This window comes from Tachypleus tridentatus, chromosome 8, assembly GCF_004210375.1.
Source record: "Tachypleus tridentatus isolate NWPU-2018 chromosome 8, ASM421037v1, whole genome shotgun sequence".
Taxonomy (NCBI): domain Eukaryota; kingdom Metazoa; phylum Arthropoda; class Merostomata; order Xiphosura; family Limulidae; genus Tachypleus; species Tachypleus tridentatus.
Genome location: NC_134832.1, coordinates 156,597,741 through 156,614,591, shown reverse-complemented (window position 1 = coordinate 156,614,591; position 16,851 = coordinate 156,597,741). Strand labels below are relative to the sequence as shown.

Here is a 16,851-nt window from a genome sequence, read left to right as displayed (position 1 = left end):
GGTAAGAAATACATGGTTGTACTTTAAGGTTAAGATAAACTGCCTTGACAGAGGCAGGTGGACATGAAGAAATAAACATTAAAATTAGAACACTTGTCAGCAGCATAACTCAGTCCTTGCAGTAGAGATGCATTGCACAGCAGAAACTCCTTGGCTGGAGAAATCAATAAGAATCTCCAACTTGGAAATATTCTTTAAATCCTTCTCTGTGGTATTATTTGCCCTAAGGATTTCTCGGTCAAGGAGGGAAAAACTACAAAACAAGGTACAGCAATTTACTTGGGTGTTGACTGTGGAACAGAAACCTTCATATGTGGTCATTTACCAAGTAACTGTTTTACTACAATTTATTTGGAGGTGAGGGATCCATTAGAAAAAGATTCAGTGCCAACTAACCCCAACCACGATGGAGTCTTAGGAAGAGATGCACTACAATGCCAAACAAGTGCACTGTAGCAATGACAGAACTCTATAAGTACTATACCCAAATGTCAGCTTCAGACAATGTTCACAACAACCACTGAGAATGTTCAATACTGATACTCAGTTGACCCTATCCCAACAGGACTAGCTGATTGACTTAAGGTAAGAAAGGACGTGTCATCCATCTACTGGCCAAATTAATGTGTCTAAGTGTCCCAGACACCACTTAACCACCAGGATCCTCCCTTCTCTTTCATAAATCAGAACACACAGCAAAATTGTGGATCAGTATTCAGATCCGAGAGAAAATACACTAAACATACAGAATCTTTCCTCAGAGGTCCCCTACCTATGTACCAAAATTCCCTTGAAAAGATTAAGTTTGTGCATTTATAATAATTGTTTTTTATTATTTCAATAACCAGGTATTTAAACAAGTAATGGAAGCTCATTGTTCTACATATATTGCAAATCTATATCTTAATTTTTATAAAAATAAGGTTTATTAAAAATTGCATAAACCCAGACATTTTTCCCTTAATTTACAGGTACACAGATGATTTAATTAGTGTAAATAATCCTGAGATAAATAATTTTATTCACACAATTTATCCAGTATAGAAACATTGTTTAGACCTACAAATAAAATAATTGATAATAATATCAATATAAATATTTTGATGAAGAAAAATTTCTTTTCCAATATATGGCTCACCCTCTTTTAATAGTTATGTACCATATTCTTCTGTTATAAGAATTATAACCTCATAATTAACATTTGTTACATTTGTAATAAATTACAATACTGTTAATGTTGATGCAAAAATTAATATTTAATTGATTTAATAAAGAAATTATAACTAAAATTATTAAAATATTCTGTGTCAAATATAAGAATGTATTAAATAAATATAAAAAAATTAAGAAGATTTTAATGAAAGTTTCAGATAATTATTTTTAGTTTTTAATTAAGGTTACTTAACTCTGCATTACATTTATGTGAATTAATATCTTATTTCATATAAAGGCTTGTATACAGTCTGAAAATTACTGGTTACAGTGGACTTAATGAGTGGTGGTTTGAAGTTATACCAATTAGTTTAGATAAGTTGGTTGGGACCCCTTTAAACTAGTATAAACTGAGATGCCAACTTCAGGATGTAGTTTATCTTACCTTCAAGTGGCAGTACATTATTTTGTTTTTCTTTTTTATTAATTTCTTTTAGTTTGGAAAGCAGTCATCTTCCCATGACTACCTGCAGATAGTGTAGGGTAATATAAATGGGGAACATTGTGTGGGTGAGCACCCACATCTAATTCTAATTTGTATTTCTTTTGACAAATTTATTTTTATGAATTTCTTCATGTGAAACTGGCAAACAGAGAATAAGATTGACAGAGTGTATCCATAACAATTTGGTTCCAGCTTCCAAAACCCAGAGCACATTGTATATCCCACACCCTAGATATCCTTTTAATTTTTGTTTTGGCTTGTTTTAGTTTATTTAAACAACTTCAATTTATGTAACTATTTTTCAGGTCTTCTTTTAATTCATCTGTCTAAATTTATCACTTTTAGATGATACATCTACTGGTTTCTATGGACCTTTATGTTAAAATAAAAGTTATTTGGTAACTAAACTTTAATAATTACATCACAACATAAAGTTAACTACTTGTAAGTATAAAAACTAAGGGCTTTAATAATTACATCACAACATAATGTTGACTACTTGTAAGTATAAAGACTAAGGGCTTTAATAATTACATCACAACATAATGTTAACTACTTGTAAGTGTAAAAACTAAGGACTTTAATAATTACATCACAACTTAATTTTGACTACTTGTAAGTATAAAGACTAAGGGCTTTAATAATTACATCACAACATAATGTTGACTACTTGTAAGTGTGAAAACTAAGGGCTTTAATAATTACATCACAACATAACTTTAACTAGTTGTAAGTGTAAAAATTAAAGGCTTTAATAATTACATCACAACATAATGTTGACTACTTGTAAGTGTAAAAACTAAGGCTTTTAATTACATCACAACATAATGTTAACTACTTGTAAGTATAAAAACTAAGGGAGATACATATTTTTCATTTGAATATTTTTCTTAATGAGATAGTGAATAAAGCATTTACATATTTTAATACTAATTCATGGATTCTTCAGTATCATATATCCTATTTCTCAATACCATACTGTTAACAGTGTTATCTGACAACATTTCCTGGTTTTGTGGTAAAACTCTTTCCTCTAGGAAAAGTCAATCTCAAAACACTGATTTTTCTTTACAATCACATTATACACAAAAGGAAGTTTATACTAATAAAATTACTTTTCATTGCAAGAACAATTATTTAAACACATGTTAAAGAAAGAAAACAAAATTTTGGATATTTTTACGTTCAACACAAATTTCTGGTAACTTAAGCTTATTAGGGATGAAAAATACGTTTCTAACTAAATATACAAAAAACATAGTATCTAACATAAACAAATGATTAAAGATTGAATCTTTATAAAGCCATAATATTACTACATCCAAAATGTAATTTCATAATTTTAAGTAGGAGTTTTTTAACATTAATGTCAACAATGTTAGATAATTAAACATGAGAACATGTCCTCAGGTAATAATCACAAACATTTTTACATGCAACATGGTACACGTTGTAAAATACTGACCAATCTGGCACGTGCCAGTTCTCCAGCCAGTGAACCTGTTTGTGCTTTCACATGTTCTAGGCTACTATTTCCTGGAATGTGTTGTGCCACACTTCCTGAAGCTTTGCCACTCCTCTCCCCAACTAATTCAGTGAGAAGTATATTAGCATTATATGAACCTATGAATATAAAATTACACAGCAGTTGTTCTGGTACTTAGCACTTATTAATAGGTAATTGTTTACATTTCATTGTCTGCTATATCTAGTGAAGTTTACATGTTATTTATATTCTTACTTACTTCCAAACATACTTTTATCAAGAATTTCTGCTTAAAGGAGCTTACTCATTTAATGATGAATCATTATCTTACTGAAACACAACCTACAGAAAAGATATTAATGAACATGTGAAAACTTGTTTTGAATTTAAATAAGTTCAGTATCACTTTCTGGATAAGTATTTTTTTCCATATATTCCTAGTACAATTTTTGCATAGTTTGATTCCTGTACTTAAAACACTGAAAAGTTATTTAAAATTAATTCTAAATGTAAACTTTATAATTTAAAGTAAGTAGACCTAATACAGAAAACAACAAACTGAATTTGATCCTGTTTATTTACTTTTCATCACAAATAGTCGAATTACTAATCTCCAAAATATTTATTAGAACTGTTTCTAGATAAATGTGAAGCATTTATATTACATTTAAAAAACATAAGATATCAACATTATTTTACAAATATCAGTAACTTCAAGATCTAGATACTATCAAACAAGTAACTAGTTCAATATAACTCTGGTTAATGTACAATCTACTTATATATATGTATACACATATATAGAAAGGCTAGGTTCACATGCAATAACATTATCTGTAATAAAACACTCTAGAAGACAGTAAGAAAGGCATACCAAGAACACAAATCAGGAATTAATATGTAAAGTGTGATATGGATTTCATGGTACATAAAAGTAGATAAAGACAATGCTATAGTTATAATGAATACCTTAAATAAATGAACATCTTGTCAGATACAAACAAATTTAAACTAATAAACACAAATCCAACAAAAACACATGAAAACCAATTAAATAAAATACTACTAAAAATGAAAAAACCAACACAATATCAGAAAACATTTATTCCTACCTACAAAAGACCAACTCATGCATACCACAACTACACAGCACCCCCAAACCTGATTGTCTACTACAACCCATGATGTTGACCTATGAATCATTTAACTAAAACTTCAATGATTATATATCATGGGCATTTTATAAATATGTAACATAGCTGGCTCCTTTACCAAACACTCTTTTAACTTTAAATATATTCTTAATCAACTAAATCATAAAGCCTTAATGGCCCGGTTTGGTGTAATCTCCCTCTTCACAGAAGTCCCAACAACTGAAGCCTGCAAGACAGATTTAAAACTTTATATCCAAGACCCCAACCCATTGATACACATCCCCGGTAATCAATTAGCAACCCTTATAGAATTCACTACCACCAAAACTAACTTCATGTTCAATAACCAAAACTACCTACAAATAAATGACCTAAGTGTGGGGAATCCCATGTCACCAGTTCTAGCCAACATCTTTATAATGCAGATTGAATCTCAAGCAATCAATTCAGCCTTACACTCAACACCATACTGGTACAGGTATGTTGACGATACAATTGTTAGATTCACAGAACACACACTTAGGTTTCCAACTATGTTAATTCTATACATCTCAACATTAAGTTCACTTGTGACAGGAAAAAAAAACTAACCAAAAAGCATTTTTAACCTCAAGATCACAAGAACCAATACACAATTCAAAACAGAAATCCATAGAAAAATCACTCATACTGGATTATACATTTGCTGGGACTCAGCACATGACACAAAACATTCAACACATTAAGAAACCAAATAAACAGCCATAAAACTATGTTGACCCCATAAAACTGATGATGAAATCAACGAAATAAAACAACACTTCATCAACATCAAAAAATTTCCTCAATAAAACTGTGGAAAAAATGACATGCACACACACACTTAGATCAACAACAACAAACTACAAAACCTTACACTTATGCATAGCATATGCTCCCAACATCAGTGAAAAAAATAACAAACATTCCAGTAAATACCACATTTATTCAAACATCAGGTACAAAATTGAAGTCCATACTATATAAAAACTATACTGACAAACACAATGCCAACATAGTTTATAAAATACAATGTGATAACTGCCATAACCTCTAAATTCGAGAAACAAGTAGAAAAATGGAAACTAGATTTACAGAACACACACACAAAAAAAAAACACACGTTTTTGAGCACTGCAAATCAAATAAACACAACATAACCATAGAAAACACCCAGATACTAAGTAGGGAAACAAATATAAACAAAAGCAAAAGCAAACCAATATGAAGCAACATCTTTATACCTATACTAATTAATAACCTAACATTCAACTGCAATACCCCTACAATCCCGTACCCATTTGTACTCTTGTCCTCAGGACGTGCCCAGCAACAGTCAGTTGCAAACTCTTTGTTAACCTGAAGATGAACTAGGAAGGTCAAAATGTTCTTCTCTGCTTATCAGTAAAAGTGTTAATACTCATATCAGCCATTCTGAGATACATTTCAAGTGGGTTTCTCGTCATCAAGAAGAACACTCAAACTTTGATGTACACTTTTAAGATAATATACATCTAAGTTAAACCTACACAGTCCTTCTCTGTCTAGAGTACTAGGTCCTCCACCAAACAATCCTCTGAAGAAGCCTCTTCTAGGAGCCTCAGGCATATCTTTGGGTACAAAGACTGTGCTTAACATATCTTGTAGGATTTCACTATAAAAATATAGGAATTTTATAAGATCCTGAATACTATATGAATGTAGTTCAGTTTTGATATTTTACCACAAACATCTGAATCATGGTTGTGGCTTGTTCAATAACAACTAACATAACTGTTGTTTTTACTTGTTTAATTTTGTAGCTACTAAAAGTCAATTTCAGAGCATATATGGTGTCTATTTTCACTATATGTGATACTTAATGATAGACTAGATAAATTATTATTTATTCTGTATTTACTATTATATGTCACTTTACCTAAAAGATGATGATATGGAAAATTTCTGAATTTCTGATGCAGAACAAAGGTATAAACCATGGCCATCGGTACTGAAACAGAAAGTCTTAATAGTCCTGTAAATCAGGAATAAAACTGATGACAACTCCATTTTCATTTAAAACACACATTAAATAAAAACAAATACATGAAAATTATACATGTTACTAAATGTTATTCAATCCTGTTAACTTATTATTTTGATTTAGAAACAAAAAGGTCCAAAACTTCCTGTATAAATGCAGTTTATTAACAGTGACATTAAAGTATTACATCCTTTGTCTAAACATTTCCTTAAGCAAGTTATAAGATCTTGAAAAATATTCGACATAAGTGTCACTCAGGGCAAGTCTACTCTCTAATATGATCCAATGTTCACAAAATCAGTTGCTTTTAATTGACAATTTCACAAATTTTCATGGCAAATTATTAGACACATTCAATGTATATGGATTCATGTCTACACTAATTTTCAATCCACTTCACAATCAACAATCAAAGTTTTGTTTTTACATTTTCATAAGTGAAGATGTAGTGATAGCATGCTCAATGTCTAGTTAAGAGCTGGTTTTATTAATTTTATGGAAAGTTTTAGCATTCTAAGATGCAATTCTTCATAAGAATAGAAAAGATAGGTTAAAAATGGATACATACACAACTGCAACATTGTTAAGACAGTTGTTACAAAAACTACTGGTGTTGGAGAGTTAAATGTTACACTTATTTAACTGCAGTGTCAAATCCAACTGTTTGTATCAGTAACTCCATCAATCTGTTGACAAATTTTAATATTAAACCAGAAGATGTGAAGGCATAGAGAGAAGAATCGAACGTGAAATTTGATACTCACACTGACTATGGAGGAACTGCATTAAAGATTACACAGAAGTCAAATAATGTTTTAAAACAACTTAAAAAGGTCTGAGTACTCCCTCCACAATGAAACCTCACACATCAAAAATCAGTTTTAATTCAAAACTAGTATTACCATTTTTAATAAATTCAACTATTTCTCTGTACATGAAATACATATTCTATGTTGGATTTTTTTAAAAGCTAAAGTTTGAAAATTAAATTTGAAAACTGCCTCAATTCATTTAATAATTGGTATTTTAAAATAACTTACAAATAATAAGTGATTAAATAAAGTCAAAGTAAAATACTACATCAACTATTTTCAAATTAACCTAACAATCAATACATTACATGAAAACATCAACAAAATATTAAGTGGTAAGATTTATAGAAACCATAACTATAGTAATATGAAATGTCTTTCACCAGTGATTGATAAAACAGCTTATTCTAGAATGTTGAAAATTGTAATGACAAACTGATTTTAGCCCTTTCATCACAAGATATATCCAGGAACCAGGGAATACTTGAAAATTTGACAAAATATCAAACTTTTATATTTAACTGATTTATTACAGATTTTAATTAAAGTCATATGGTCCATAGGAACAGAAACAGGAGATGTTAAGTATGAGGTTAAAGAGACTGTTTTAAGACATCTAGTCATATCCAAACAACAAAATATAGAACCTCACCTCATATCCACTACAGACAAATAATGGACTTCATAAAGAAGCCTCAGACTAGGTAGACTGTAGACCACAATATTTCCATTGGCTATGAAGCATGCTAAACACACATTACCTGGAAGAAAAGTGATTTCTTCAATCTGTAATTGCTTTTGTGTATTGAGTTAGACAGTATTTTTCAATCAAAAGTTCTTAATAATTACAGTAAAGTTGCATCAAAAAACTTTTCATCACCAATTATGCCAAAATAACCTTCCCACATGAAGTTTCTTTTGGATTATTTGGACAGACTGAGATCCTAAAAGCTGTGATTATATTGCATGAAAAAAATACATCACATACTACTTTAATGTTATACATTCATTTAAAATACCAAGCAATACTTGTTTTCAGTTGCACTAAACAGTATGTGACATACCAACAATGGAATTTTTACTATTAGATTATAAACAATGAGTTGACCAAAACTGTATTCTGTAAATTTCCTATTCTGTTGTTAATAATCAGCCTTTACCAGCCAAAACTACTGCTCAATGTTTAGTACATACCAGTGATTCATGAGGAAGAATGAATTATATCCTTGAATAGATGGGTTAAATAAAAAGTTGTACGTAACCAATATTGAAAAGAAAAATGTACTGTTTTCAATAATTCTATCAATATGAAATTAAAAGGGGGGTTCAATTCCCTTCATGCCATCCTGTATCAAATTGTATTTATTTGTTAGTTTTTTCCACAATTAAATGTGAAATGAGACAGGTGAGGTTCAACTCCACCATCTTCAAGTTTGGTGCTGATTGATCAAGAAATGTAAGAATATATAAGGAACAGAAAAACACTTATTGAAGTTTATTTACATATGGAAGATGAGGTTCCAACCCTCACCCTTTAATTACTTTCCTATGGCATCCTACAAAACTGTGCCAAGTTTGGTGCTGACTGATTGTGTAAATGTTCAGGGTGTTTGGAAAGTCACTGTGCAGTTCTGAAAGCAGAAATAACAGCATTCATTCAGTCTATTTCAAACCAGCAACTGATAGCAGTGTTTAGAAACAAAATAAGAAGGATCCAAACCTGTATTGATGTCAACAGTGGTCACTTTCAACATTGTTTATAATTGTCATTTATATTTACCTCCTGTATTCTATACTGAAACATGTTTGTTAATAAATATATAAGTGAACAGTGACTTTCTGAACACCCTGTATAAAGAACACATATAATAATAGAAATATTGTTAATTTTTTCATTTTGTTTTATATAGTATATTAGGAGCATGACCATGAAGAATCAACCACAGTAATACCAATCATAATAATTTCTTTATAAACAGTACAAATTCAATTAAACCATCAAAATATAATAAATGTAACATTAACTACTACAGTTGGTTTACCTTCATTGTATTCGTCATAAGCAGCAAAACTCATTTTGCTTTCCAATGTTTAAAGTATTTGTTATCAAAGTGTTTATTAACAAATGAAATAAACATTGCATTATTAATTTTATACACAATTTTTTAACACAACAAATAAAAGAAGCAACTCACCTACAGATTTTAGTGTCACAGCTTTTGCACAAACAACAAAAGATGTATCAGTTATGTTAGCCTTGCTCACACAAGATTGTGATGGGACAGACATCACCCGAGCTTGCTTCTCAGAAACCATTACCACAAACTGATTACCACATACTTCAGAAGGTAAAGGAGTTAGTAAATTTGTGTTCTTGGAAATGTTGTCCACGATAGCTTGTAAAACAAAAATTTAGTGGTATGAGAAATAAAAGAACAAAATATAATCACAATGAAATGAATTACAGGAACAAAGTAGATTGTAATGAAGTAAAAACCCAAATATACTTTGTACCAAGACCAATTACAAACAAATGTGTTTACTTTGAACCAAGACCAATTACAGTCAAGCAGAGCCGTGTTTGCTTGTGTACCAAGACCAATTACAGTCAAGCAGAACCATACTCACTAATCTACTATGAGCAACTAGAAAGAAGCATGCTTACTTGTGTACCAAGACCAATTACAGTCAAGCATAGCCATGTTTGCTTACTTGTGTACCAAGACCAATTACAGTCAAGCAGAGCCGTGTTTGCTTGTGTACCAAGACCAATTACAGTCAAGCAGAATCATGTTTACTTAAGCACCAAGACCAATTACAGTCAAGCAGAGCCGTGTTTACTCACGTACCAAGACCAATTACAGTCAAGCAGAGCCGTGTTTGCTTCTGTACCAAGACCAATTACAGTCAAGCAGAGCCGTGTTTGCTTCTGTACCAAGACCAATTACAGTCAAGCAGAGCCGTGTTTACTCACGTACCAAGACCAATTACAGTCAAGCAGAGCCGTGTTTGCTTGTGTACCAAGACCAATTACAGTCAAGCAGAGCCGTGTTTGCTTGTGTACCAAGACCAATTACAGTCAAGCAGAGCCGTGTTTGCTTGTGTACCAAGACCAATTACAGTCAAGCAGAGCCGTGTTTGCTTGTGTACCAAGACCAATTACAGTCAAGCAGAGCCGTGTTTGCTTGTGTACCAAGACCAATTACAGTCAAGCAGAAGTATGCTTACTCACATACCAAGACCAATTACAGTCAAGCAGAACCGTGTTTGCTTCTGTACCAAGACCAATTACAGTCAAGCAGAGCCGTGTTTGCTTCTGTACCAAGACCAATTACAGTCAAGCAGAGCCGTGTTTACTCGCGTACCAAGACCAATTACAGTCAAGCAGAAGCATGCTTACTCACATACCAAGACCAATTACAGTCAAGCAGAACCGTGTTTGCTTCTGTACCAAGACCAATTACAGTCAAGCAGAACCGTGTTTGCTTCTGTACCAAGACCAATTACAGTCAAGCAGAGCCGTGTTTACTCACGTACCAAGACCAATTACAGTCAAGCAGAGCCGTGTTTACTCACGTACCAAGACCAATTACAGTCAAGCAGAGCCGTGTTTACTCACGTACCAAGACCAATTACAGTCAAGCAGAGCCGTGTTTGCTTCTGTACCAAGACCAATTACAGTCAAGCAGAGCCGTGTTTGCTTCTGTACCAAGACCAATTACAGTCAAGCAGAGCCGTGTTTGCTTCTGTACCAAGACCAATTACAGTCAAGCAGAGCCGTGTTTGCTTCTGTACCAAGACCAATTACAGTCAAGCAGAGCCGTGTTTGCTTGTGTACCAAGACCAATTACAGTCAAGCAGAGCCGTGTTTGCTTGTGTACCAAGACCAATTACAGTCAAGCAGAGCCGTGTTTGCTTGTGTACCAAGACCAATTACAGTCAAGCAGAGCCGTGTTTGCTTGTGTACCAAGACCAATTACAGTCAAGCAGAGCCATGTTTGCTTATGTACCAAGACCAATTACAGTCAAGCAGAGCCGTGTTTGCTTGTGTACCAAGACCAATTACAGTCAAGCAGAGCCGTGTTTGCTTGTGTACCAAGACCAATTACAGTCAAGCAGAGCCGTGTTTGCTTGTGTACAAGACCAATTACAGTCAAGCAGAGCCGTGTTTGCTTGTGTACAAGACCAATTACAGTCAAGCAGAGCCATGTTTGCTTATGTACCAAGACCAATTACAGTCAAGCAGAACCATGTTTACTTATGTACCAAGACCAATTACAGTCAAGCAGAACCATGTTTACTTATGTACCAAGACCAATTACAGTCAAGCAGAACCATGTTTACTTATGTACCAAGACCAATTACAGTCAAGCAGAACCATGCTTACTTATGCACCAAGACCAATTACAGTCAAGCAGATTTGTGCTTATTTATGTACTATGAGCAATTAGAAAGAAACATGCTTACTTATATACTAAGAACAACTACAGTGAAGCAGAACCATGTTTATTTATGTACTAATCATTGTATTTCTTCAAGCAATAAACTGAAAGGTAGGAATTGCTAACTGTTTACATAGATTGCACTTGCAACAGGGTAGGTTAAAATACATTATAAAAATGACAACCATTTTACCACTGTTAACATAAATGGCATATTTTAACTGTATCATACTGTTATAAAAGCTACACACTTGTGGTCCAATACCAAATAAAAGAAATCACCGAGTTAAAACACTGACACCATTGCACAGCCTAATCATTCCTCCTTCTGATCCTTACAGAAATAAGATGGCCGAACAGCAACCTGAAAAAGCTTGTTATGATGTTGTTCACCCTAGCCGACTGCCATCTGGTGTGACATTGAACCTTGAATAGAGGACTGTGGTCCATATGTGGAACAGGCATGGCCATAAAGGTGCCAGACAAGACAAACTTAACTGCAGTGTCAGTGAGCTCATTTTCTAGAATACTGACATGGCCAGTTATCCATGGATGGAAACAGAAGATAGAGAAAAATGTATCAGTTGTTTCTGTACACCAATGAGAACAGTGTGATAACTTGTGAAGCAATGCCAGTACAAAGCTAAGAAAGTAAGTGTAAATAATACAATCAGTGTACTGCATAGCTTCTATATGATCTAGGGTAAGAGAAATGGCATGCAATTCAGCAGTAGACACAAAACTGTAGAAGGGATCCTGTGTGCAATCACTAAACCACAACAAACTGTGGCAAAGCCCACAGAGTCACATAATTTTGAACCTCTGATTCACATGGGAATGTTACAAAATGTGTTGGCAAAGAGAAGACTGTACTTCTAATCAGGAAATCCACCTTCCTCAGATGACTGAATGAAAGGCCACATATAGGAATGGTAATAAGCCATGGTGAAATGGGCTGATCTCTGGGGACAGCAACATCATATCCAATGTCAGACCCAATTCAGCCAATTGCATCCAGATATGAAGAAACTTCTTGGAATTCAGTGTACAAAGTCTAGACAAGAGAAGTGCACAAAACCCCATGCAAAGACAAGGTCCTAAATAGTGAATGGGATCCAACATCTTCAGACAGAGGCCTTGGTAGAACCATAGATCTGTAGCCTAGTGAGGATCAAATGAAGGCCAAAAGACCCTGAACAATTCATATGAATGGAGTTCCCAAAAGATGCTGTACTTGCATGTAGTACAATGAGCCTTTTAAAGAAGACAGAAACAAGATATTCTCTCTTGAGGAACACATCCCTGATTAAGGTTTCAAACTGAATTAGGTGGTCTATGGTGAGCCACAGTCAGAAGAACTCACAAGGAATCAAACAGGATGAGTATTAACCATCCTTTTAAAGACATTACAGAAACAGCTAGTCAAAGCAATTTGATGATAATTAGGAGTTGTAGGATCCTTTTCAGGTTTAGAAAAATGTTGGGCAATAATCGCCTTGCCCCAAGCATAAGGAAAATGTTCTCCTGCCAGTTCCAATTAAAGACAACCAGAGGAGCAAGAGAGGAAGGAGTGAGATGATGCAGCATTTCGTAGTGAACATCATCAGGTTTGATTAATGTACTGCCAAATCAATGTAGAGCAGGCTAGAGTTCCATCAGCATATAGGGATGATTAGTCATTGAGATAACTGTTCCAAAAAGAGAGACAATCACTCTCCTTAAGACATGATGGCCAAAAAGGGAGGGGGAAAAAACAAAGCAAAAGTGCTGGAAAGTTTAGTAAAGCTCTCTCCAAGAGTATTGGCATTGCTTTGTACATCAGAAAAGCAACTTCCTGGCCACTGGAGAACAAGATGAAAAAGGAATGGAAAGCATATCCCCTAGTTCTCGTCCAATATGATTTGAAACTGGTAGTAGAAAAGCTGATGGTTGTGAACTTAATCACAGATTCCTTTTGGTTTTGACATCTGACCTGCTGAGCATAGATGTGGACCCCTGGAAAGCAATGAGGTTGGAAAGAGAGGGATACCTGCAAAAGGTATCCCAACCCCATTTTTCAGCCTTTTGTACAGCTAGTAGGCTGGAGCTCACCATGGACAAGGAAATCATGGGAAATGTGTTAAAGTTTTTTATACAGAACAAATAGCTGCTTGAATGATGCAATTAATTACTGCCTCCATACAGTCATTAATAAGTGGAAGATTAAAAACAACAGGATTGAGTTCTGAAAGATGTTTGAAAGAGAGCCAGTCAACCTGCAATACCAACCTTCCATCACACAATTTGTCATTCTAGCATTAAAAAAAACTGCTAAAACGTGACAGTACTGGCAGGTTTCAGAAATGTTCCCTACAAGGAAAGATACATGGATTATAGGAATCAAGGCCTTAATGTCATCCAAATTGGAATGAAATCCACTGTATGAAAGTTGCCATTTTTATTTAGACAGAGGAGAACTGTTTACAACCACTCCATTTTTCTTTGCTAGAAGAAGGTCTGTCAACCTCCATGGATCCTGCCAAGGGTCAAGTAAAAGTAAATAAGAGCATGAATGAATACTTATTCTGCCTTTCAGTATCAAAGAAGATGAAACTGAGCAGATAGTGGAAGCTGGGGCCAAAGAAGATGGACCTGGATAATTGCTGCAAGCAATTGTGGGGACAGATACAGGAGTATATGTTGACTTGTCTGGTTTATCCCCTGAGGTAAAAAAATATTTACATGATGTGGAAAAAAAAAAAAAAGACTGATAGAGACAATGAAAGCTCTACCTGCAAAATAACTGTAGCAGTGTATGTGTTTGATGGAGCATGAGACAACAATTCTGAGCTTTTGGATAACAAATGTTTTTAAATTCTGTACCTCTCTCTCCTCCACCAATTTAGAACAGAAACATTAGTAAGACTGGTGGGAATGAACACAATTAATGCAGGAAGGGTCCATTTTCCATAAACTTTTCAGTGATATAACAACTTTACCAACATAATTATAAACATAGATCCAATATATCAGGCTGAATATTTTACATGCTTTTATAATTTCCAAATTCTTCTCAAACATTTAAAATGAATTAAAATAGAACTATCATGTTTTATTTAATATAACAACTTATCACTATAAACAGGGATAAACAGATTATTCTAATTTTATTAATTATTGACTTTTTTTTTCAGTTCAAAATCTACAAAACTGATTAACTAGCTAAATGAATTGCTTGGAAACTGATTAACTAGTTGAATGAATTGCTTGGAAACTGGTTAACTAGCTAAATGAATTGCTTGGACACTGATTAACTAGCTGAATGAATTGCTTGGAAACTGGTTAACTAGCTGAATGAATTGCTTGGAAACTGGTTAACTAGCTGAATGAATTGCTTGGAAACTGGTTAACTAGCTGAATGAATTGCTTGGAAACTGATTAACTAGCTAAATTAATTGCTTGGAAACTGATTAACTAGCTGAATGAATTGCTTGGAAACTGATTAACTAGCTGAATGAATTGCTTGGAAACTGATTAACTAGCTAAATTAATTGCTTGGAAACTGATTAACTAGCCGAATGAATTGCTTGGAAACTGATTAACTAGCTGAATGAATTGCTTGGAAACTGATTAACTAGCTGAATGAATTGCTTGGAAACTGGTTAACTAGCTGAATGAATTGCTTGGAAACTGGTTAACTAGCTGAATGAATTGCTTGGAAACTGGTTAACTAGCTGAATGAATTGCTTGGAAACTGGTTAACTAGCTGAATGAATTGCTTGGAAACTGGTTAACTAGCTGAATGAATTGCTTGGAAACTGGTTAACTAGCTGAATGAATTGCTTGGAAACTGGTTAACTAGCTGAATGAATTGCTTGGAAACTGGTTAACTAGCTGAATGAATTGCTTGGAAACTGGTTAACTAGCTGAATGAATTGCTTGGAAACTGGTTAACTAGCTGAATGAATTGCTTGGAAACTGATTAACTAGCTGAATGAATTGCTTGATAATAATGGAACTTAAACACTTAAAGAAAACATTCAATTTAGTCTTTTTAAACATTTTGTGTTGAATTTAGAAGCTGCATGCACTTAGTAATAAAACATTAAACATGACTGAACAACATGTAACATCCAGTTGGGTAATATTACCACTGAACATCATATTTACTTACTTGTCGCTTGGTCACAACTATCTTTGGTGTTGCAATCAACATCCTTCCAAAACCCTGATGGATAGGGGATGAGAGCACCATTACTATCAAGGAAAGCCAGAGACACAATGGATTCCTTCAGTCTATAGATAGTTCCTACAAATAGAATTATACATTGTTGGACTTAACTCATACATGTGACACATTTCATTTGTTTCCAATCTTCTACAAACATTTATTAACAAAGTTTCTTCTCCATGTTAAAACAAAAATTACGTCAAATATATATTTCTGTTAATTATTCTGAATTATAACATCCAGTTACTGTGTCATCAGACCATATCAAAGACCAGTGTGACAACTGTCCTCCATCACTATTGACTAAAACTTAATAGTTTACACTTTAAAACAAGTAGAACTAGGCACAAAAAACAAATATACAACTTCTTAGATCATACCAGCATTCTGAAATAATGGAAATATAAGGCAGATTATATTAAGGTCTTGGGTTTTGTTAGCTGCAAGGAAATGTTGCTGATTTAACACTCCTACGAAAAGTGGGGCCTAATAGGCCCCAGAGCAACTTGAAAGGTTATTAATATTAGGCTAATAATTTTGTATTTAAATGAAATTGCCATTTAAATCCATTAATGAATGGATTAACAAGATTCCCACTGTCCCTATCTACTATCTAGCGAAACCACAGCCAGGGGAATGAGCTTGGAGAAATCAGGACTAGAAACGTCTTTTCGTAGGAGTGTTAAAAAAAGGATTTAGATAATTTATTGAGTTTGCCAGTTATCACAATTTAAATTATAAGTATAATTTGCATAGAAATAACTTTAACAGTGTCATGAAAGAAAAGAATCTTGATGTAAGGGTTGATCAATCTCTACAGCTATAAAAGTAGAATGCTGTTGCTAGTGGTGGGACAAACAGGATTTCAGGTTGTATCTACAAAAATATTGAACACAAGTCTAAGAAGTTATAATTTCATTGTATAGGTCACTGGTTAGGCCAAATTTGGAATAGTGTGTTCAGTTTTGAGGTCCTTACCTTAACAAAGACACTGAACTGTTGGAAATAATTCAGACAAGCATTGCTAAAATGAAGCCTGGGATGGAGGG

At 33.7% G+C, this 16,851-nt stretch overlaps 1 protein-coding gene across 5 annotated transcripts in view; it reads right to left on the bottom strand.

The window, feature by feature from the left end:
- LOC143223796 (syntaxin-binding protein 5-like) overlaps nucleotides 1-16,851 on the bottom strand; it is a 130,026-nt gene that overhangs the window by 10,461 nt on the left and 102,714 nt on the right. For 2 of the 5 annotated variants that reach the window (XM_076452233.1, XM_076452234.1), the window contains 6 exons: nucleotides 15,746-15,880; nucleotides 9,346-9,546; nucleotides 7,803-7,911; nucleotides 6,234-6,329; nucleotides 5,845-5,969; nucleotides 3,017-3,244 (listed from right to left, as the gene is read on the bottom strand). In XM_076452233.1, the coding sequence (XP_076308348.1) occupies nucleotides 3,087-3,244; nucleotides 5,845-5,969; nucleotides 6,234-6,329; nucleotides 7,803-7,911; nucleotides 9,346-9,546; nucleotides 15,746-15,880 (824 nt within the window). In that variant the 3' untranslated portion in view covers nucleotides 3,017-3,086. Of the gene's footprint in view, nucleotides 1-3,012; nucleotides 3,245-5,844; nucleotides 5,970-6,233; nucleotides 6,330-7,802; nucleotides 7,912-9,345; nucleotides 9,547-15,745; nucleotides 15,881-16,851 lie in introns of those variants that run through there. The other 3 variants (XM_076452235.1, XM_076452230.1, XM_076452232.1) reach the window with 3 other exon arrangements.